At 50.9% G+C, this 19,933-nt stretch overlaps 10 protein-coding genes across 10 annotated transcripts; 6 read left to right on the top strand and 4 right to left on the bottom strand.

Moving 5' to 3' along the window:
• Positions 1 to 466: 466 nt before the first annotated feature.
• Positions 467 to 1,711, top strand: PMZ80_011061 (uncharacterized protein; the record flags this gene model as incomplete). Its single annotated transcript, XM_064879449.1, has 1 exon — positions 467 to 1,711. The coding sequence occupies one exon, from the start codon at positions 467 to 469 to the stop codon at positions 1,709 to 1,711; it is 1,245 nt and encodes a 414-aa protein (XP_064724780.1).
• A 421-nt stretch (positions 1,712 to 2,132) lies between these two features.
• On the top strand, positions 2,133 to 2,822 carry ARD1 (N-terminal acetyltransferase A complex catalytic subunit ard1; the record flags this gene model as incomplete). Its single annotated transcript, XM_064879448.1, has 1 exon — positions 2,133 to 2,822. The coding sequence occupies one exon, from the start codon at positions 2,133 to 2,135 to the stop codon at positions 2,820 to 2,822; it is 690 nt and encodes a 229-aa protein (XP_064724779.1).
• Positions 2,823 to 3,209: 387 nt separating this feature from the next.
• Positions 3,210 to 3,986, bottom strand: PMZ80_011059 (uncharacterized protein; the record flags this gene model as incomplete). The annotated part of the gene is made up of 1 exon (XM_064879447.1): positions 3,210 to 3,986. One exon carries the CDS (start codon positions 3,984 to 3,986, stop codon positions 3,210 to 3,212), a length of 777 nt encoding a protein of 258 aa, XP_064724778.1.
• A 3,221-nt stretch (positions 3,987 to 7,207) lies between these two features.
• PMZ80_011058 (uncharacterized protein) lies at positions 7,208 to 8,185 on the top strand (the record flags this gene model as incomplete). Its single annotated transcript, XM_064879446.1, has 1 exon — positions 7,208 to 8,185. One exon carries the CDS (start codon positions 7,208 to 7,210, stop codon positions 8,183 to 8,185), a length of 978 nt encoding a protein of 325 aa, XP_064724777.1.
• Positions 8,186 to 8,454: 269 nt separating this feature from the next.
• PMZ80_011057 (uncharacterized protein) lies at positions 8,455 to 8,952 on the bottom strand (the record flags this gene model as incomplete). Its single annotated transcript, XM_064879445.1, has 1 exon — positions 8,455 to 8,952. One exon carries the CDS (start codon positions 8,950 to 8,952, stop codon positions 8,455 to 8,457), a length of 498 nt encoding a protein of 165 aa, XP_064724776.1.
• Positions 8,953 to 9,411: 459 nt separating this feature from the next.
• PMZ80_011056 (uncharacterized protein) lies at positions 9,412 to 10,432 on the bottom strand (the record flags this gene model as incomplete). Its single annotated transcript, XM_064879444.1, has 2 exons — positions 9,412 to 10,157; positions 10,426 to 10,432. The coding sequence occupies 2 exons, from the start codon at positions 10,430 to 10,432 to the stop codon at positions 9,412 to 9,414; spliced, it is 753 nt and encodes a 250-aa protein (XP_064724775.1).
• Positions 10,433 to 11,605: 1,173 nt separating this feature from the next.
• PMZ80_011055 (uncharacterized protein) lies at positions 11,606 to 12,841 on the top strand (the record flags this gene model as incomplete). Its single annotated transcript, XM_064879443.1, has 1 exon — positions 11,606 to 12,841. The coding sequence occupies one exon, from the start codon at positions 11,606 to 11,608 to the stop codon at positions 12,839 to 12,841; it is 1,236 nt and encodes a 411-aa protein (XP_064724774.1).
• A 1,546-nt stretch (positions 12,842 to 14,387) lies between these two features.
• PMZ80_011054 (uncharacterized protein) lies at positions 14,388 to 16,127 on the top strand (the record flags this gene model as incomplete). The annotated part of the gene is made up of 1 exon (XM_064879442.1): positions 14,388 to 16,127. The coding sequence occupies one exon, from the start codon at positions 14,388 to 14,390 to the stop codon at positions 16,125 to 16,127; it is 1,740 nt and encodes a 579-aa protein (XP_064724773.1).
• Positions 16,128 to 16,485: 358 nt separating this feature from the next.
• On the bottom strand, positions 16,486 to 17,391 carry FMP32 (Protein fmp32, mitochondrial; the record flags this gene model as incomplete). Its single annotated transcript, XM_064879441.1, has 1 exon — positions 16,486 to 17,391. The coding sequence occupies one exon, from the start codon at positions 17,389 to 17,391 to the stop codon at positions 16,486 to 16,488; it is 906 nt and encodes a 301-aa protein (XP_064724772.1).
• Positions 17,392 to 17,928: 537 nt separating this feature from the next.
• Positions 17,929 to 19,500, top strand: PMZ80_011052 (uncharacterized protein; the record flags this gene model as incomplete). Its single annotated transcript, XM_064879440.1, has 1 exon — positions 17,929 to 19,500. One exon carries the CDS (start codon positions 17,929 to 17,931, stop codon positions 19,498 to 19,500), a length of 1,572 nt encoding a protein of 523 aa, XP_064724771.1.
• Between the last annotated feature and the right edge of the window lie 433 nt (positions 19,501 to 19,933).

The following is a 19,933-nucleotide window of genomic DNA, read 5'->3' as shown; positions in this document are numbered from 1 at the left end:
GTGCTATCCTACAAGAACCCCCGGTCTGTGCATTTAAACGGCCTCGTCCATGATGGAGTTTCAACTCGGAGCCATTAGGTCCGACATACAAGACATAGGCATGCATCTTAAGAGTGAGAACCAACAGCGGTCCACATCGACGGCGGAGTAGCTAGCAGAGACAAGGTAGTTTGCCCTGTTCACTGGCATCTTCTAGGTCACCTAGGATACCCCCCTTGCGTCCCCCGTTGACGAGAGATGACGGCCTAATTGGGCGCCTCACCAGATACGGAAACAAGTAGTGTATTGAAATCCTCGAAAACCTGCGATAGCACTGTCGCATAATTGCAAGCTCGACCATCTCGTTTATTTACACGCTACTCTCACTGCTGGTACTGATTCTCGCTATATATGCTGACCTAGTTGTGCTTCGTTGAGGATCATTCAAAAATTTACTCAGGCTGATATTCTTCACGACAAGCTCAATATGAAAAGCGCCAACGGGACGTGCAGGACTGGTGGTGATACGACCAAAAGATACGATGTCTGTATCGTCGGAGCTGGTCCAGTCGGGACATATTTGACGGTCATGCTTGCACATGCCGGCTTGAATGTCATCGCGGTCGACAGCCTCGTCAAGTTGGCTGATGAACCCCGCGCATTCACTCACATGCCCTTCATGTTCAAGGAGTTCGAGAAAGCAGGCATATTAGAGCAGATGCGGGAGCTGTCCAAGTTTCGTGGCGACGCCATTAGCTACCGACGTACGAAGGATCAGCAGGTCATAGAGAGGCTAGCGCCTATCCCCAATCGGCCTCTACCACTGGCTGTGCCTCAGCGCAACCTGACCGAGTTGCTAATAGACAAGCTGAACGAATTTCCCAACGGTGAACTGCGGTTTGGGCACAGAGTTGTCAATGTCGAGCAGAAAAGCGATGATATCTCGGTCACGCTTGAGGTCGTTCAGACCAATGAGACCAGCACACTTCAGTGCAAGTACCTAGTGGGCGCCGACGGCGCAAAATCAACAATACGCAAGTTCATGGGCATCAGATACGAAGGAACAACTTTACCCTTCAAGCTCATCGCAGCAGATGTTGTTTTCCCATTCGAGAAGTATGGGTTCAACGGAGCCAACTTCATGCTCGACCCTGAAAACTTCGGCATGATCGCCCTCACCTCCGAGAACGAAAGAAAGGAAACCATATGGCGAGTCAGTATTGGTTTTCCGATCGAGAGCTCGGACGATGAGATCGTGAAAGCTCTTCCAGATAAGTTTCAGCGGCTCTTGGAAGACCTCAAACCAGGTCAATATACACTGCTGAAAGCGCAACCATACGAAGCACATCAGTTCTGTACGCCAACCATGAAGAAGGGCCGCACAATGCTAATCGGCGACTCGGCTCATCTCTGCAATCCTTACTCTGGCCAGCTGCTCGCGTGCGGCATCTTTGATGCATCATCGCTATCACAATGTCTTGTATCGGTCATCCAGCATGGTGCACCGGAGTCTCTGCTCGACGAATGGAACGAGGATAGAGTATCGAAGTTCAAAGATGTACTTGATCCATTCTCAAAGGAGTGCTTTGCTGCTACACGGGACCCAGATGCCGACACTATTGCAGAGCGACATCCATTCTTGAAGGCAATGAAGGCTGGTCCAAAAGGACAACTGCCAACCATACATACTGATGTGACCAAGTTGAAGAGCTGGCGCTCGGGTCCTAACTAGGACCTGGAGCACAGCAATACTGTTTAGTACTGAGCAAACCTGGAGCAACACTTGAGTCTATCAAGAAGGATGAGGAATGCTCCGATAGGAATAAACGTCTTGATATTGTAGGAAGAGTGCCCATTCTCTGTCGCCTCAATCATTTATAAGAGGCTTACTTTCTCGCGCATTCTTAATCACGTAGTGCTCTTGGTGAGAGTAATATAACGTTTGCCCATTGCCGATCATGTTATCTCAGCCTACCACTTCTAGTGTTCTAATCTGCGCTGCATACGGAGTATTATTCCACGAAGGAGATGACGCTAGCCTGAAATGGTTGGCGTTGTCCAACCCACACTGACCAATCGAATTTTCGTGCGGCTCTGGTATCCTCCCAAGCTTCAACCTCGAATTCTTCTGTTCCTACTCACCAACACCCACCATGGTCGACGTAATACCAGTCTCTTCCTACCCATCCCACATCTCCCTCCTCCCCTCAATACAACAATGTAACCTCACAAACCTGCCTGAGAACTACTTCCTCAAATACTACCTCTACCACGCCCTAACATGGCCTCAACTCTCCTTCGTCGCCGTCGTGCGAACCGCGAAACCTACAGCTTACCCTAAAGTCGTCGGCTATGTCCTTGCCAAAATGGAAGAAGACCCCGCTGATGGCATCCAACACGGGCACATCACAAGTCTGAGTGTGATGAGAACGCACAGAAGACTAGGCATTGCAGAAAAACTGATGCGGAATAGCCAGCGTGCTATGGCTGAAGTTTTCAATGCTGATTATGTGAGCTTGCATGTTCGTATGTCGAACAAGGCTGCGTTGCATCTGTACAAGGATACACTGGGCTTCACAGTCGAGAAGACGGAGGCGAAGTATTATGCTGATGGGGAGGATGCCTATGCTATGAAGATGGACCTGAAGAATATGCAGATCAAGGATGTGCCTGAGGCTGATGACCAGGATGAAGGTGATGCCGTTGGGAGTGCTGGGAAGAAAGAGGAGAAGGCTACAACAAAGACGAACGGGGACAAGATGGTGAAGGTCCGAGTCGGCAAGCAGCGGGGTGTTGCTGATCTGGTCGAGAAGAATGAGGGCGGCACAGGCGCTGCATACTGATAATTCAACCACCTCTAGACCCGAACAGCACAACGCAAAGGCCATGACACACTCTATACCACATCCTCGGCTTGCGAGCAGGATGGTGGCACAATAACCAGTCTCACAGAAAGGCGATGAATATAGTTATACGTATGGTAAGTCCTGTGCTTCTCTCCTTCAACCCTTCCGAGGATGATCACCTTACTTCAAACGATAACTGCTTAGCTCCACGAGCAATGAAGTCACATCAAAATTCAAGCTCAACAATCTGAGAAAAACATCCAGCACATCAATTCATGACAATCATATATGGTACATGCTAATGTCCAAAGTCACAGACACAATAAATACCCAATCCAAGCGCCGCAAAGCAACGTCGCAGGCATCACGAACAACATATCCAAATCAACACCTCCCCTTCCGCTCCATCTTCGCCTCCTTCACGGCACCCTTGAGCATCTCCTTGACAGGCTTCAAATCTCTCTTCGCCTGCTTCCGATCTCCTTTCTCGAGATAGCCTCTCCCATCACGTCTCCTCTCAACCTCCTGCGCTCGGAGGTCGTTGACGAAAGTCTTCGCGGCATGTTTCACGTCTTTTCTGGCGCCACGGTCGCCCTGTTGGTAGGAGAGGAGGAATGTGCGGAATGTCTCGAGGTTGGAGAGAAGGGTTGGGTTTTCTTGAGGGTTACCGCCTGGGAAGGCTCTTTCAGACTGCAGAGGAGTTGGAGCTGCATGTCCATATGAGGCCTCGGAGGTCGCAGGCGTGTAAATTGGTTCTCCTGCGCTTGAAGACGAGGATGAGGATGACGAAGAGGAGGAGGCCGATCTAGCGCCCATACTATCCTCGTAGGATGGGAGTTCCTCGAAGGGGACTGTCTTTTTTCGAGCCTGAGCCTCAGCCTGTTTCTTCTCGTCGGCTGCGGAGGGGTAGGAGTAGGAGTGATCATGTACGACTCCACGCTCGACTCCATTTGACTGAGTGTCTAACTCTGCTGTATGCGGTGTTCGCATTGCACCATATTGTGGTGCCCTTGAATCGATACCATGGCCAGCGAGCTTGATCTCTTGGATGGCGCCGATGATCGATGCGATGCCTCCGTTTGCTGATTCGTGATGGTGTCGTTGTAGACGCCGCTCGTAACGGGCTTCTCTGCGATCTGCTCTTCTGTTGTTGCCGCACATCGTGGTTATTACGTTGTTCGTGTTGGTTTGAGAAGAGCGTATTTGTGAATGTTGATGATGATGTACTTGAAATCTATCAACGGAACAGGTTTCCTTTTCCGATAATTCTTTGCTTTACAGAACCTGTTATTCTAGAAAAAGCCTAAGAATATCTGCCAGGCAACGCGCATCTATATACCTTTCTCTTAAAACCAGCACGCCTGCTCTCGAACGCACTCGCACATTAAACCACATTCATCATCGTACCTCGCGAGAAGCCAGGCACTCGTCATAACAGCCAATCACATCTGTTCGCGAGCAGAACCAGTTTCCGGTACTATGCCCGAAACATGCTGATATCACGAAGCTTGGCGAGGCTTAGAGACGCAAGGTCAAAGGCTTAGCCGCTCAGTTTTGCTACGGCCGAAGCGAACGGGTATAAGTTGGCCGAGTCTCGCTGAAAGCATGTTGGTATCTGTTCGTACAACGAGGGGTACCTCTGAATCTCTAGATCGCGATCAACGCTATGAAGGTATTGTCAAGAAATGGACGAAGATCAAGTTGGGGCTGTTGTGAACGGCCGGGGCATGAGCACGCATTTCGGCGCTTGTTGGGTTAATGAGTAAAGTATGTGTTTGACATTGTGAAGGGACAGCCGATTTGGTGGGGAAGTCGAAATGTTGTCCTACCGCTGCATGATGGGCAGGTGCCGTTTCTACTACTGAAAGGTGTGCGATTCGTGCGAAGCACTTTCGTTGCTTTGTCTGTTCTTGCTACTGTGTCAACTAGGATAGCTCGAACAGACGTCCTTCTCGAATGACTAGTTGTCGTGGAGGCAGGAAACGCTCTGCTGCCTCATTGGTAAAGCTATCTGAGTTGCAAACCTAGACGAAGCCGTCAGGAACGATCACCTCGGGAATTGTCATGCTTAAAGTCAGCTAAAAGGACAAGGAGCAGCTCCTCTCGGGTGTTGCGTCAGTGTTGTTCACATTCCTGAGATATCAAGACTATCTAGTTGCACATCCCTGGTGGTATATGTCACGCGAAAGCTGGCTATGCTGTCTATGCAGCTGTTCCGCGTCTTGTTGCTCGAAAGCCATACTCCATATTGCCTGAGCTTCGTGGGCCTCGGTACCACGAACCGATTTTTGTCCTATGGACGTCAGTGGAAATTATAGACTTGCAAGGGATGTCGCACCTATATGCTGCAATTGCACAGGATAAAGTGCATAGCGGTCAAGTCCATCTCTCACCGCAAGCTCATCCAACATCAAGTCGATCTGACCCGTCTGTCTCTGCTTCAAATATTCTATGATCCGAGGAATCTGGATCCGTGGGAAAACTAATCCCTGCGAGCAGCAACCGAACCCTTCTTTGTGAACTCCAGGTCTGGGAGGAAGCATGGAGGCTTTGCCGGATTGGAAGAAGAGGAGAACAAACGTTGGTATCGCTAGCAGGCAGATGATCGCGATAGACGCGTTGTCAAGGTGTCGGCGAGTAACCAGAGATCTCGTGCGTAGCAAGACCAGAACGAGAAATACTAGAGTCATGATTGCAAGGGAGATGAGCAGCTCGTGCTTCTGTCCAGGGACTCGAGAGGCCCATCCGATAGAGCGTTCCTGATTGAAAAGTCGTAAGAAGAGCCAGTCGTGATCAGCCGCTTTATGTTGTTGTCGAATGTCGCTGAGTGTCTGCAGGGTCCTCACTAACCAGCCATCCCCGAGGATGATGTCGTCCTCGAAGATGACGATCCACGGCGCTTGTGTATTGTAACAACGCTCCAAGGCAGACGAGTAATCAAAGACGGCTTTTGTAGAGAAGTCTCGTTGTTCCTCCAAGACTTGCAGCTTCATCATCTGCTCCGGCAGGACATCGTAACCGTGCATGCTGTCGACGATACCGGACAGCCATGATGACTGTGACGAAGGATGCTCGCTGGTGTTGGTATGAGCAAGGAAGATGTCGAGATGTAGATCTTCTCTTTCGCATACGGAGAGACCTTGTAGACTGCTCGCAGCCGCCAGCTATTTGTGTCAACACTGGCACAACCTCCGGCGAAGGGGAATAGTTACAGGCAAATACTGATCACCATCTCTTTTCACTGACAAAAAGCTGGCGCAGATCCTGGGCTCGGACTTGGCGTGAATGATTGGATTTGACAGACCTGACCGTACTCCATCGATGAATTGTCTTACTTCATGCTCGCGATGGGTGCTGTACAATCGTTCGAATGCTCGGCTCTCATCAAAGAAAATACTGCCTGGGTCATGGTAGAATGAAGTGTGTCCATAGAACAGGAAGCTCGTCAACAGGACGACATATGCAAATAGGGTCCGAATCCATGGCAGATTGAAGAGACTCATGATCGGAATTCCTCAGAGCACAGCAAGGTTGTGGCATCTTTGATATAGCCAACGCGCCCCTTACTTTCCGCACACGTTGCGAATTCATTCTGCCCTTATACTTAGACCCGCCGTTGGTACTGTTCCAGAGCGAAAAAGTCAAACGTAGTAGGCAACGCCATTTTCGAGGTGACTGCGTGGCTTGGTGGGAATGGCTTGGTGGGAAAGGAAGCGGGCGTCATGTACTAGTACTGTGCTCTAAAGCAGATCATACCCACTAAGCCAGATCCCGCTACTGTACCAACCAATCATATAGCCGCAGTTGAATAGGGGGTACGCGTCATTAGGTCAAAGACGTCAATTGAATATTTCTTACACCATCGTAGGATCGGTTGTCTCACAGTATGCACTGACCACAACACTCCCTTTTGAGCATGCACCAACCACTCGAACACCCAGTTCCAGGCCACAGCCTTCTTTCACCTTTAGTGATCGGTTGGCATCCTATGCAGTTAAAACCTCCCGCATTCTCGGATTATGTCGTCCTTCTTGCGGATTGGGGTTTAATACTTTCCGACCCAGGGGGTGTCCACGTCTTGCCGCATTGAAGAAGGAAGTTGCGCTGGCGTGCTGTGACAAGAGGAAAAATGTTCGGCCGATCCGTGTATTCGCGCGAACCCGGCCCAATATTATGCCTACTGTTATAGCACGCCGTCGAGCGTAACTTGCTTAATGTGCCTACCAAGCGCCAGCATGGCCAAGCAAACCTCAGTGGGACGCCTTTCCCCTTAGGCGGCGCTAGACGTACAAGAAGGAAGCTGACAAGCAGAAATGACACCGAAGATGCTCTCCTTCACAACATAGGTGAAATAAGGTAGGTGGTTGCAACTATTCGACACAATGCAATCCATCTTGCACAATCTTACTTCCGATTCACGTACGACACAATATGGCATCCCCATCGCCGCCACCCTCATCACCCTACAAACAGCCCGCTACCTAAACTCATATTTCTCTCGACGAGCTCTAAACCACTACGTCCCAAACTCAACCTGGAACTGGTCCCAAGAAATAGTAGTCATCACCGGCGGCAGCAGCGGCATCGGCGCCGCCATCGTCTCGCTCCTCGCCAGCAAATCCATCACAACAATCATATTAGACATCCAAAAACCGGCCAAACCCCTCTCACCAACCGTCCACTTCTACGAAACAGAACTCACATCCTCATCCTCCATTTCTCACGCCGTGGACCGCATCCACACCCACCACGGCCACCCAACAGTCCTAATCAACAACGCCGGCATCGGCCCCGAAGCCCTAATCCTCAACTGCCCGCTCGACTCCGTCCGCAGAACCTTCGAAGTGAATGTTATCGCTCACTACGCCATGGTCCAGGCCTTCCTCCCAGACATGATAGCGCACAACCACGGACACATCGTAACCACCGCCAGCATGGCGAGTTTCGCGCCCCGCGCCGCGTGCGTCGACTACGCTGCGACCAAGGCCGCGGTCCAGTCATTCCACGATGGTTTAGGCGTTGAGTTGGCGATGCATTATGGTGCGCCTGGGGTTCGGACAAGTATTGTCCATCCGGGATGGGTGAGGACGCCGATGTTGGATCTGTTGATTGGGACGGAGAAGTTTCGTGAGGCGACGATTGAGCCTGAGGATGTGGCGAGGGCTGTGGTGAAGCAGTTGCTTAGTGGGAACAGTGGGCAGGTGGTGATACCGGGGTGGATGGGGCTTTTGACGGGGTATAGGGGGTGGCCGCATTGGGGGCAGGAGGTGGCGAACATGATGTTGTCGAGGGGGACGAGGGAGGCTAGTGCGGCATTGACGGACGGGAGGTGGTCGGGAGCGAAGAAGACGGGTGCGTGATGGGTGGTTGTAGTTGGGTAGCTGTGATTGTGGTATGTAGTGCTGGTATGTTGTAGTTCAATAGAGGATTGGAGACTACGAATCTGACGTATCTGAAGCTTATTGGAAAGAACGACTATCAGAGGCCCCTGTACGCTCTTTTAGCTCAGCATATTCTCAGCGCAGAACATGCTTCTGCTGCTTGACAAGAAGCCTTCCGCTCTTCGCACAACGTGCCAAGAAACATGAGATGTCCTCAACCTCCGCACGGTCTATCCTCGTCCGAACGCTTATCGGACATGCTCCGGATCTTCACGTTTGCGCTTGAGACTCTTCGGATCATCCTTAACACCCTCGTTTGCTGTATCCTCTCTCTTCCATTCCGCTGCCTCAAGCAGTAAATCCGCACCATCATATGCGACAGCCACTGGTCGCTCCAGCCTACCAGACTCCCTCATTAGGATACCAGTGACCTTCCTGAAGTCGTTTCGCAATTTCCGAAGAGACTCTATTGTTTCCTTATGCGTGTCCTCAAGGTGCTCCCTCACCTGTTTGCTCATATCATCGAGTCTAGACGACAGATTCTCTTCCATTAAGCGCACATTGGCTGTGAGCTCTTCAATGTCAGATTTCTTGGCCATGTTTGGCCTTATGTCGCTGAGACGTTGTCCGATATCCTTCCATTGTTCGTCTGTGAGCTCTGGGGTGGAAGAGTCATCACCTCGAAGCATAATGGTGCCTGCGGAAGGAATGGCGGGTAGGTCTTTGAGTTGAGTTGGTGGGGACATTGTTGATGAACAACGAGCGAAGGTGTTTTGGTCGAGTAAATTGTGTGGGCAAGGTTGAGTTGTCAAACTGGCAGTTATAGAACAAAAGGGGGAATCGGGATGGAAAGTTATTATATCTGTATGTCCAGGCAACTGCGTTTCCAGACGTTGGTACCGCTAGTCATCCACGCATGCTGTAGATGAACTATTAGTGTACCAGATTCGCTCATGGACATTGGTCGAGCTAGGTCAGACCATAGCGGGGCGAAACTTGGACATGGTACTTGTACTAAGAACATGCCTGATATTGGAACACTAAACGAGGATGTCAAAAGAGCATTATTTCATGAAGCGAACGAAATGCTGATATTGCATAGGATCAATTTCTTGTAACGGCATGAACTTACCGCAATGCAATGTATATGAAGTGCACCGACTTACCTGTGAATAACTTACCTTACCTTACCTTGCCTTACTCACTTACCTCTTACTGCATCCCGGGTACCGCCCACTCATCTCCTCAACCACCCTCGTCGCCCTCGAAAACGCCCTCTTCAACTCCTTCTCATCCTCATCGATACTCACGCGTCGCTCCTGTGGTGGATTCTCCAGATGGTCTTCATACTCCGCCTTCCTCGCCGCCGCAATTTTCGCCATCTTGATCTCACGCTCCTCGATGTCCATGAGAATTATCTGTCGGAGCATTAGCGTGATCTCGACCTTGGCATAAGCGTCCCACACCGCGGTGCTTTGGGTGGCGCCGTCAGTGAGATCTCTGTAGCGGGCATACCTCTGTCTTCGGTTATCCCAGGGCGACATATCGATGAGTTCGGGCTCGTGGTCGACGAGGCGGCCGTTCTCGATAGTGAAGGTCGTGGGCTTGGTGCTATTTTCGTGCTCGGTGAATTTGTGGTAGTGGAATGTTCGGAACTTGTAAGCTTCTGTGACGTTCTCACGGAGGAGATCGAGACGTGGGCAGGTTAGTTGGGCTAGGGTGTGCAGGTCATGACAGCCGCGATCGGAGGCTGGGTCTGTCGTATTGTACGGGACGAGGATGTCTGCTTGATATGGTGTCTCCTGGATGTGGGGGACTAGCGAGACGTTCTTGAATGCGATCTTGCCCTGAGCCTGCAGGGTCTGATCGATCTTAGTGAAGGACATTCTGCTTGGCAGTTCTGGTTCTGCTTTGTGGCAAATGAGTAGTTTTTGATTGGGTTGGCTTGCTGCTGTCCCAGTCAGTAGCAATGTAGTGCTGTGGAAATTGAATCGAGCAGTTGGTACGCAAATGGGAGTTCTTATACAAGAGTTTCATTCTTTGAGCCATTGGCAAATAATAAATTGTGATTCTTTCATCACCTCACACCTTTGTCACAGATCATTGTTGTCAAGCATGAAAGCCATTATGCCTGGCAAGGTCTCTATTGGTGGCTTTGTTGCGCAATAGAGCCCCGTGAGGCTCCTCTGGCGGTGAATTCTTGGCTTTGAAGACCGTACCTGCCATGGTGAGTGTTGCCTCGCACTTTCGACCTGTACTGTTGTGGCAGTGTCGACGATGCTCTCGATCAAAAGGATCACACATAATATCGAACAGCAGTAGGCATATCCAGGTAGACTCAGACGTCCAGAACTGTATCAAGATTGGAGCCGGACGTTGTGTCGGGCAGGAACTTGAACTTCAACCGAATCTATGATGCAGTGAATTGCGGTATAGTCGAGAACGGCATGCTTGATTTACTGAACTTTGTGCATCAGGCTGCCTAGTTGTACATGACGGTCCTTGCAGGTTGTTCGTGAGATTTATCGAGCATTTTCATGGTCGTGCCGAGTTTGAAATCTCGAAACGACATCTAGGACTGCAAGGCAAATCATGGGCCAGAATTATGCCCAGAGTGGTCCCTGCAGTAGCGGCCTCGAGCGCGATTGAAGATGCTCCATTGCTGTGGAGTTTAAATGTCCGGCATCGTCAAGTACCCAACCTCTTTTATGGCTCTGCTATGAGTGCGTCGAGAGAGCCGCGAAGTGTGCAAGTGAGGGTTGCTCCAAGATAGTAGAGCAAATTCAAGCAGTACCAGATTCCTCGAAGACTTACAGATGCGAGTCCATGAATCTCGAATTCCTCGGTTCACCGAAGCGAGACGTTTCCTCCCGAAGGTTGTTCCTATTGATTTCTGATTGGTCAGCTCATCTGAGCTAGGGCCATCCGCAATCTCCCTTCGAGCCGCAACTCGTCTCGTCTCGATACTGAAACTCTAGAATTCCAGGGCACAGTCTGCGTTTATGCACTCACCTTCCTCGTTTCAGAGTGGTCACACCCCGTAGTCCGGGGTTTAAACACGTTATGCAAGGGTGGGAAGCACGGTGATCATCCTTCATCATGGTCGTCGGTGCCACTTTTCGCTCGTCTCATCGTTTGCCTCTGCGACCGCTTATTTGACCTCAGTTGACCTCGTCGCTGTTCAGCACTCACCTTGATGGTCGACGGCATGCTGTAGCACTGCTTGAGCATGTTGTCCAACTGATCGCCATTTGCCAAACCCTTACACTCCTTTACCAACCAGTAGTGGTGCTGCGCATCACTGCTAGCCATTCCTTAGCAACACAAACACGAACAGTCTCATCGCGAGGCAACATATACCCTTCGAGACTCCAGCAGTGCTGCCACCAATTCTCAAAAATGCGATCACTCACCGTTCTCCTCGCGACAAGCCATTTCCTGTCCTTCCTCGTTGCAGCGCATCCCTTCGTCATTGTCAATACCAAGATCACCCAAGTCCATGTCCATGCTCCACACCAGACACATCACCACGTGCGCCGACAGGATATCCTGAGCGACTTGCAAAGCGCAGCCAATAGCTTACTGGGCATTGATGACGAATCGAGTTCAACGCAGGCTTCCTCGTCAAAGGCAGGAGTAACGCTTCCGCCGCCTATGGTAGCTTCAGCGACAACTTCATCCGAGCAAGCAGAGTCGACTTCGTCGGCGGAGGAAGATGATGATGAAGATGACGACGAAGATGAGTCAACCACGAGTGCGGAACCAACCTCAACCACTGAATCGGAAACGTTTACGAGCACGACTGAGTCAAGCACCAGCTCAGTGGCTCCATCGACGTCCACTTCAGAGCCAACCACAACTGCAACACCAGTTCCTTCACCAAGCCTCGGCAATGCCCAGGCCACAGCCGCGGCCACCACCGACTCAAACAGCGACAAGGACGACGACGGCAACAGTCTCCCACCAGGCGGCATCGCCGTCGCTGTGATCATGTCTCTCCTCGTCGTGGTCGTGACAGCCTGGCTCATCTTCAAATACCACCCCAAATCCCAAGCCTGGTGGGCAGCCAGACAAGAAAAAAAATTCAAGCAACGCAGCCACCGAGATGTGCTTGACAGTCCGAGTGCCCCTTCACCTAGCCTGCGACAAGAAGCCTTGGGTGGTAAGGCAACGAAGAGACAGACGCTGAAGAGCTTCTTCGTGCCCAACACAGCATCACTCGGTCAAGGCAAGGCGATAAAGCGCAAGCCTGTGGCCTGGGGTGTCGAGAGTCCAAGGCCTGATGCCACGGTTGACGCTGAGAAGCTCTCCATGACAGCGACTGCCGCTCCAATGGGCCAGATCGAGCGGTACACTCTCCTGCCACAGCCTGCAGAGCCAGAAAGACCTGTTACTCCTGTTATGCCGCAGCCCGCAAATTCAGAAACAGAAAGGCCTGTTAGTCCTGTTAGCTTACGAGCGAAGCCGAGTCTCGACAAGCTACCGCCCGTTTCACCTGTGTCAACGCATAGCAAGCTGGCTCGTCTCTCGTCAACAGCTGCAGACAGAGAGATGCCTGCGCTACCACCGGTGCCAACCTTGCCAACTCTGACTCATGCAAAGAAAGGTAGTGACGGGGTGTTTCGTTTAGCTTGAAGACTTTGAAGTGTTGAATGCACTGGTTACACGATTGTTATTTTTTTATTGATACCCCTACAATGAAGATATGTTTGAAGATGTCAATGGTTCTCCGTTGTCGAAGCATGATGTTAGTCTTGGTCGCAATCGTTCCTGCCTTCGCCATTCTTGTATTGATAATCTTCTGGCCTTGCAGCGTGAAGAATGCCTGGCATAGAGGTGTGACAGGACTGTGAAGAGATTTAGTCCAAGGGATACAGGCAAAAGATAAATGCAAGTGGCAAGAGTCACCCATGATGCTATCTAACGATCTTACCGCAAGCTGCTGCCTCGCTCTCGTTTTAGCATAGTTGGTTCGGGTCCGTAAATGACACTGAGTCGCTACCGTATGGAGACATAATAGGCGCCGTTATCAAGTTGAGCTCGACCCTATCCAAATCACCGCAGATCTGGTGAAGCGATCGCGAATTGAAGATATCCATGTATAGCATGCAATTCTTGGATCGACCACAAGAGCGTGCTGAAGCACTTTTTGGGTGGCCTATTCATATAGTGGCAAAAGAGGGATCGGCCAACGCGATGCGATTGGCCGTGAAAGCCAAGGCGACCGCATTCGTGGGCATTTTAAGGGCGGAATTTAGAATCAGCCACAAAGATCTGCTTTGCATGGCGAGCTGACCCTGAGTAACTTCTAATCATGTACGGTGTACACTGAGTGTGGCAGTGAAGGTTGACCTCCATCGCAAAATAGGAAGTAATATCCGACCGAGATGTACGAAGAAGTATCGGACTTTGTTGCGTACACTCAAACCGATCAAAGCCGCCTCGTACCAATTCAGCACTAGTGACGAGCTTGGGACACTTTCGTCGGCGTCCTGGCGACGAGTTATGTTGCTGAAAGTCTGCTCTACAGACATTGTCCATGGGATAACAGGGATACATGATAGAGGAACGGCAATAACGGCTATGTAGATGGTACATTAAAGGCCTCAGGTACTACCCGCGAGAGTAAGTGCACGTGAGCTGGTCCCTGCCACGCGCTGCCCCGACATTGTCCGTAAGAAGATCGACGACCGCTCCAGATCCAGTATACCCGCCCCTGGCGACCGTCCCCCTTGTGAGGCTACCAGGAATTTGCGTGACCTGCTCCGCTAGCGAACCGGCCAGGCTGCTTGGTTTGCCGTATGGGGTAATCCGTCGTCAATATTGACTCGGTCCCGAAGAACCAAGAGCGTCGAAATGGCTATTCGAAGAGCCGCAGATTAATTGCGTCGCGGCAGGGTGTTCCTGGCGATCTGAACTAGAAGCAGCCTTATGTGCTCAGGCAAGGCATCTCAGTAACATGGACCGAACTTCGTATTCGCGCAATGCACACCCTGTGGTTGGCTCGAATCATGACGATCAATCTATCGTTCAATCAGAGTTGTACCAATGGTCGAGCGATGAAAGTATCATCCAGCTGCGCAGGGAACCCCTTTGGCAAGATGATCAAGAGACGGTTTGTTTATAATAGCCTTCTTCCCAGACGCAATTGCGCAGTACTCCAGTCCGACTCAACTGAACTATGTTCGACAAGAAATGCAATGTCGAGGCGCTGCGTCAAAATTTTGCGGGCCAAACACTGGAGGTACAGGAGAAGTTCGATCATAGAAGAGGATCTGGGGTTTCCGCATCATCACAAACGTCCGAGCCGACAAGCTCACGGAGACATGACAGAGCGACGCGCGCGTCGAGAACATCGCAGACTGAAGGCTCGGAACGCAAGATGAAGAGAATATATCCGAAGGTGTGGACTGGTTGCGACACTTGCAAGCATCGGAAGATCAAGTGCGACGAGGCCAAACCCGAATGCAGAAACTGTACGAAAAGCGGCCGCGAATGCTTGGGCTACCATCCACCACAAGCCATCATCTTCGAGCCATTGGCTGGCATATCTCGTTCTGACTCAGATATGGCGCATGAAACGAGAGCCACAGAACACTTCAAGAACGAAACCGCAGTTCGTCTGGCATCGTATCGATCTTTGCGATTGGACCTGGGTTTCTGGCAGCGTGTAATCCCCAGACTGGCCGTTGACAGTCTACCGATCCGATATGCGATGCTCGCTCTATCAGCAACGCAGGAGGAATATGAGAGCAAAGCTTCCGATTTGTTGCCGACCGAGTGGAGCAAATCGCTTCATCAACACACAAGAGCTGTGCGAGAGCTGTGGTCGGCCATCGCAGAGGCGTCTATATCCAACGAGGCAACCTTGATCTGTTGCCTTCTCTTGACGCTTTATGATGTCTGGCATTTCGGTCTTCCTCTGTCATTCACTCATATCTTTGGTGGCTTCCAACATGTCTTTGGTGGGCTAAAGGTGTGTGAGTTTATCAAGAAGACTTCTGCTGCGAGAAGTCCTTTGCCAGAAACGACAGACATTGACGGAGTCATGATGATACCAGCATTCCAGTATTTAGCGGATTGCGCACTCGTGTTGCTGGACGATACGGACGACGAGCAAACGATGATGTTGCAAGAATTTGCTCCGACGCTGAACCCCATAGGTCCTCAACACTTTGCCGAAATCGATGAAGCAGTAGCGCTAATGGACCGCGTACTCAGGCAGATCGCGAAGCTCGAAGCAGGATGCACAGACACATCGATCGACATGATGCAGGAGCATCTCTCTTCAGTATTTTCCGCATTGCGGGCAAGCCTTGGGGCAGCGATGGCAGGAAATGACGCAATGGCGACGACAGAGTTCCGCGGACTCCTTGTGCACCATCGAGCTGCCTTGATACTCTTGAACACTGTGAACGCAGAATACGAAATTGCGTTCAACGAGCATCTAGCTGATTTTGAGTTCATCGTTGACGAAGTTGGAGATCTCCTAAGCAATGGCTCAGCAATGTGTCCCCGGAAGATACAGATTGGCATGATCCCACCTTTGTTTCTCGCAGCAACGAAATGCCGCGATAATCTCATCAGAAAGAGAGCCCTTACTGCATTGCATCAAGTGCCTCACTATGAGCATCTGTGGACAAGCTGTACAGCACATCAGATCGCTCAGCAGGTTGTCTGGCTCGAGGAAAGTGGCGCAAACACTCGTGTCCAGTTGCAAGCCATCACTTTTGATTCGACTCAGCGCCAGGTGGAGCTTAGGTATAGCATTCAAAGCATTGGGAGAACCAGGCCTGAGTCCTCCGCTTTTCGCTGGGAAATGGGTGGCGATACTGAAAACAACGACACACCAGCACCATTCAGCATGCCGCGCATGATGTTCAAAATGTGCGGGTATTCAGCACCAGTTCTGGCATATTGAGAGATTCGTTGCCATTGTGACACGTCGACCCATTTCGATTTCACAGAGACGTGACTGATCTGGTGACTAGCTTCTCAGCAATGCAATAGGATCCGAAGGTAGGGCTTGATATGATTCATACATGGTGCTGGACAGGTCTGCGTACAAAAGTGAGCCTCTTGGACGTGTTGAGTCAAGGGCTCTTGACACGATTCAGAAAGTGCCGTCCTGTCTGAGCCACAAATAAGCGTGTGTCAATGTACAAATACATGTCTCCTCTTTTGTTCATTTGTTCTGGTACAAGGATGGTGTACTAGAAGATGTGTTTTGTGATGCTCGTCGATGGTGAGCCACAATTGGTTCGATAGACATTGTTGTATCACATAAGCAATCTCCAAGCACCAAGTATGAGAGCGGCTGTACCCGTACAAACTCCCATAAGCCACTGTAACGTCGAGAACTTGACTGCTTCGACTCTTTCTCTCAGGCCCGCAACTTCTTGCTCGATCCTGGCTTCGGTCTCCTTGATGCGCATGTCCTGACTGTTCGCCTCTTCCCGGATTCGACCTTTCTCCAGATTCAAGTCCAGTCTCACGCTGGCCTGTGTTCGCCCGATCTCATCTCGCAGTCTTGCGCTCAGTTTGGCCAGATCTGAAGACAAACGTTCGTGGCTGCTCCTCGTGAGCTGAATTTCCGAGCTATCAGCATTTGCCAGTTCACTGCGCAGTTTGGCAAAGTCGACCTTCTGTGTATATGTTGACCTCTCGGCGTCCTCTTTCAAGACCATGGTTCGGGTAAGATTCTGGATAGACTCCTCGATGACACTGTTCAGCACGCGCATCATAGCCACGGCCTGTGTCTCGTTGAAGCCTTCCGCCTTCAGTCTCCCAACGAATTTCAACGTATCGAAATGGTGAGATTTCTGATTTGCTCTCGTGGTCGCAAATGTACGTCGTGCGACCTGGAAAGCTGTTGCGTACGTCCCATCGTGCCTGAGAGGAGCGCTTGAGTCGGTGCTAGTCGGATTCGATGAGGTATATCTCGTCCTGGGCGAGGAAGGCGGAGATGGATTGGAGGACGAACGTCTTCGGCTGGGAGCGATGCTTGATACTTGATGAGGTGTATTCGCGACTTGAAACGTGGGCTTGACGTGCCATCTCGTCCTTGCTGTTGGTGGGGAAGAGCATAATGCGCGAGTTGTTGTCTTCACGAATGTTGATGCTGGAGCTGGTACTCTTGCATAGATGAAGCGCGGTAATTCGATGATGGCTTTATGAGGTGCCATTCTGGCTCAATGTGTGAGCGTCGGCCTCCAGAATATCAGGTCATGTATCCGTGGAGGTGGCCTACAGTCTGGAAAAGTGACGAACTTCTTCGGTTGTCCTCGCTAACAACGGCCAGGATCGCACGTGACGTTCCGGGAGGTTGCGACTCAGGCAATACAGCACGTGATCAGCTTGGGCTTTCTACGGCCGAATTGCATTAGCGCCATGGTAAGGGGCATACCCTCTCCCACAAACATCGAGGTAGGTAGGGACACACACACAGAGTAAAGAAAGGCTTGCTGTCCGAACACAAAATCGGAGTTTTCTTTCCGCCTCGGATGTTGGTGAAGCCACCTGAGGTACGCAGTAAAACCCTTCTGACAACGGCTCTTTACAGAGTACTGGCGTGAGCCCAGAATCGATGTGAGCAACCACCTTGATATTCCGCTAGGATCTCCTCTTAACTTCGAGGAGAGTATCGACGGTACAATTTGTACTACGAAACTGCCGCCGAACTCCGCGACACTGAACCAGTATCACCATCGTGCCGGGTCACCATGGCAAAGAAGCGAGCAGCCACCAATAGTGATTCCTTACCATGCCGGAAGAAGTCTGCTAGCAGCTCACAGCTAATCGGGAGTACGCCCCACCTACCACAGGAGATCCTGAATATCATCATGGCCTATTCCGCACCTCTACCGAATCAGCTGCGACACGGTCTCGGCTCCCAGGACGCTCTTGATGAAAGCATATACCACAACCCCTGGCTGCATGTGAACAGTGCTTGTCGTAAGGAAACTATCAAAAGGTTGGCTTACGGGTGCATCTGGATAGAAATCGACGAGGTAACCAACCGTGGCAACGAATGTATGAGAGTAATGCTGACGTCCATGCCAAACTTGCATAAATCCTGGCGGACTATGCTTCCAGGCGACCACGCCATTATCAGTTTCCAGTACGGTACTCGTGAGAACCCTGACGCGGAAGGGGCGTTGAGCGTAATGTACCCCTTCAACTACCAGAGTTTCATGTATATGGTGTCGCAAATGAAAATGGAGATCGACATATTAGGCGTTCTGGAAGACAAGCATTTGGAGGTGGCATGCAGCACACATTTTCCAGCGAGTCTGGCGTCCACCCGGGATGTACAAATCGCGCCTCTTATCAGATCTTTACGCTGCCTGGCGAGGTGCGACGGTATCCCACGATCGTTGAGCAAAATTGATTCGCTTGAGCCGGAAATCGACTTGACAGAGGATTGGCGTCGGCATCGTGGAGTCTGGACGCCTAGTACCAAGTCAGTATATCAGGATGCGACGTTCGCAGTGCAGCAATATGATTCTTTGATACAGCGTGGCCTCATAGAAGAAGCTGAAATATTTAGTATATACTTCGGCCGGGCATTATTGCAGCATGCAGACTATTATGAGGCTCTGGACCACCCTGATACATGGACGCATACAGATCTGTCAGGCGTCGACTGGAAGGAAAACGCCAAAGCAAACATGGAGATGAAAGCTAGGAAGCATATATTTACCAATGAGATCAGGGCTCATAAAGCATATCAGCGTCTGCGGAAGCAGCCAGGGTGGCACGAAAGATATGATACACTGGTTTCAACATATGGTGAAATATTTGGTGCGGTCGACGATTGTCCAACAGAGCGCTGGGTCGAGGAGCCGAATTTCACGTGGTTTGGCATGTCTGGTCATGATCGTGGCTGCTGGCACAACGTCGTGGGCTCGATATTGCTCGATTCGGCCGTCCACGCGTATCGCCAGAACATTCTGGCTAACGGTGGACTTATACCTTTCAAATGGTCCCTGGTGGGAGCACTCGCGGACCTAGAATGTGCTATGCGGCTTGCACCTGGGAAGGACGCCTTCAGGCTGGAGTATGATCGACTAATGCGCTTGTGGAATGAGAATTACACGGGCTTGCCCTCGAACCATCTCAATGAAAACTTCATGGTAGCTGCAAGGATTCCGAGAAACGACCACGTGGAATTATGGTTTGGATCACAGAAGATGCTGCACAAGTGGGGTAGTGAGAATCTCACGTATCTGCCCAGGGCGCAGAGGCTAATCTATGAGGACGCTGAGTATCAGTCCTCGGACGATGAAGGATAGTCTGTCTCCGCGACATGGAAGAGATATGCGGATCGACGCAAGCTCGCGGGAACCGCGATTGACCTTTCGTCTCCTAGCACTATAACGTATCATTCTGCAGATGTTGGGCCTGCGAGCTGTCGTGTCACTGCTAGGCGACATTGGTTGACATCTGACGATGTGTGATGTGTTCTGTGAATGACTGTCAAATGAGATTCCTTATACGATACGCAGGTCAAGAGTCATAGAATGAACGCCCAAATCCTACCGTGGTCCCTATTTTCATCCTGGAGATGGAAGTTGTATTACTCGTCTAAACCTTCCAACAGCACAAGGTCTTGCTCGGGACGGGGTCGCTTCGTGTGATAAGGCGAGTCGAGCCGGGGTGTCTGCTGGCGCACAGCATCCCATGTTGTTTCATCTCTGTAGCCGCTCGGAGACCGGGCTTATTTCT

The sequence above is a fragment of the Knufia obscura genome (genome assembly GCF_036327395.1).
Source record: "Knufia obscura strain CCFEE 5817 isolate CBS 148926 chromosome Unknown scaffold_24, whole genome shotgun sequence".
Lineage (NCBI taxonomy): Eukaryota > Fungi > Ascomycota > Eurotiomycetes > Chaetothyriales > Trichomeriaceae > Knufia > Knufia obscura.
Note: the sequence above shows the minus strand (reverse complement) of the source record. Positions and strands in the feature narration are given on the sequence as shown.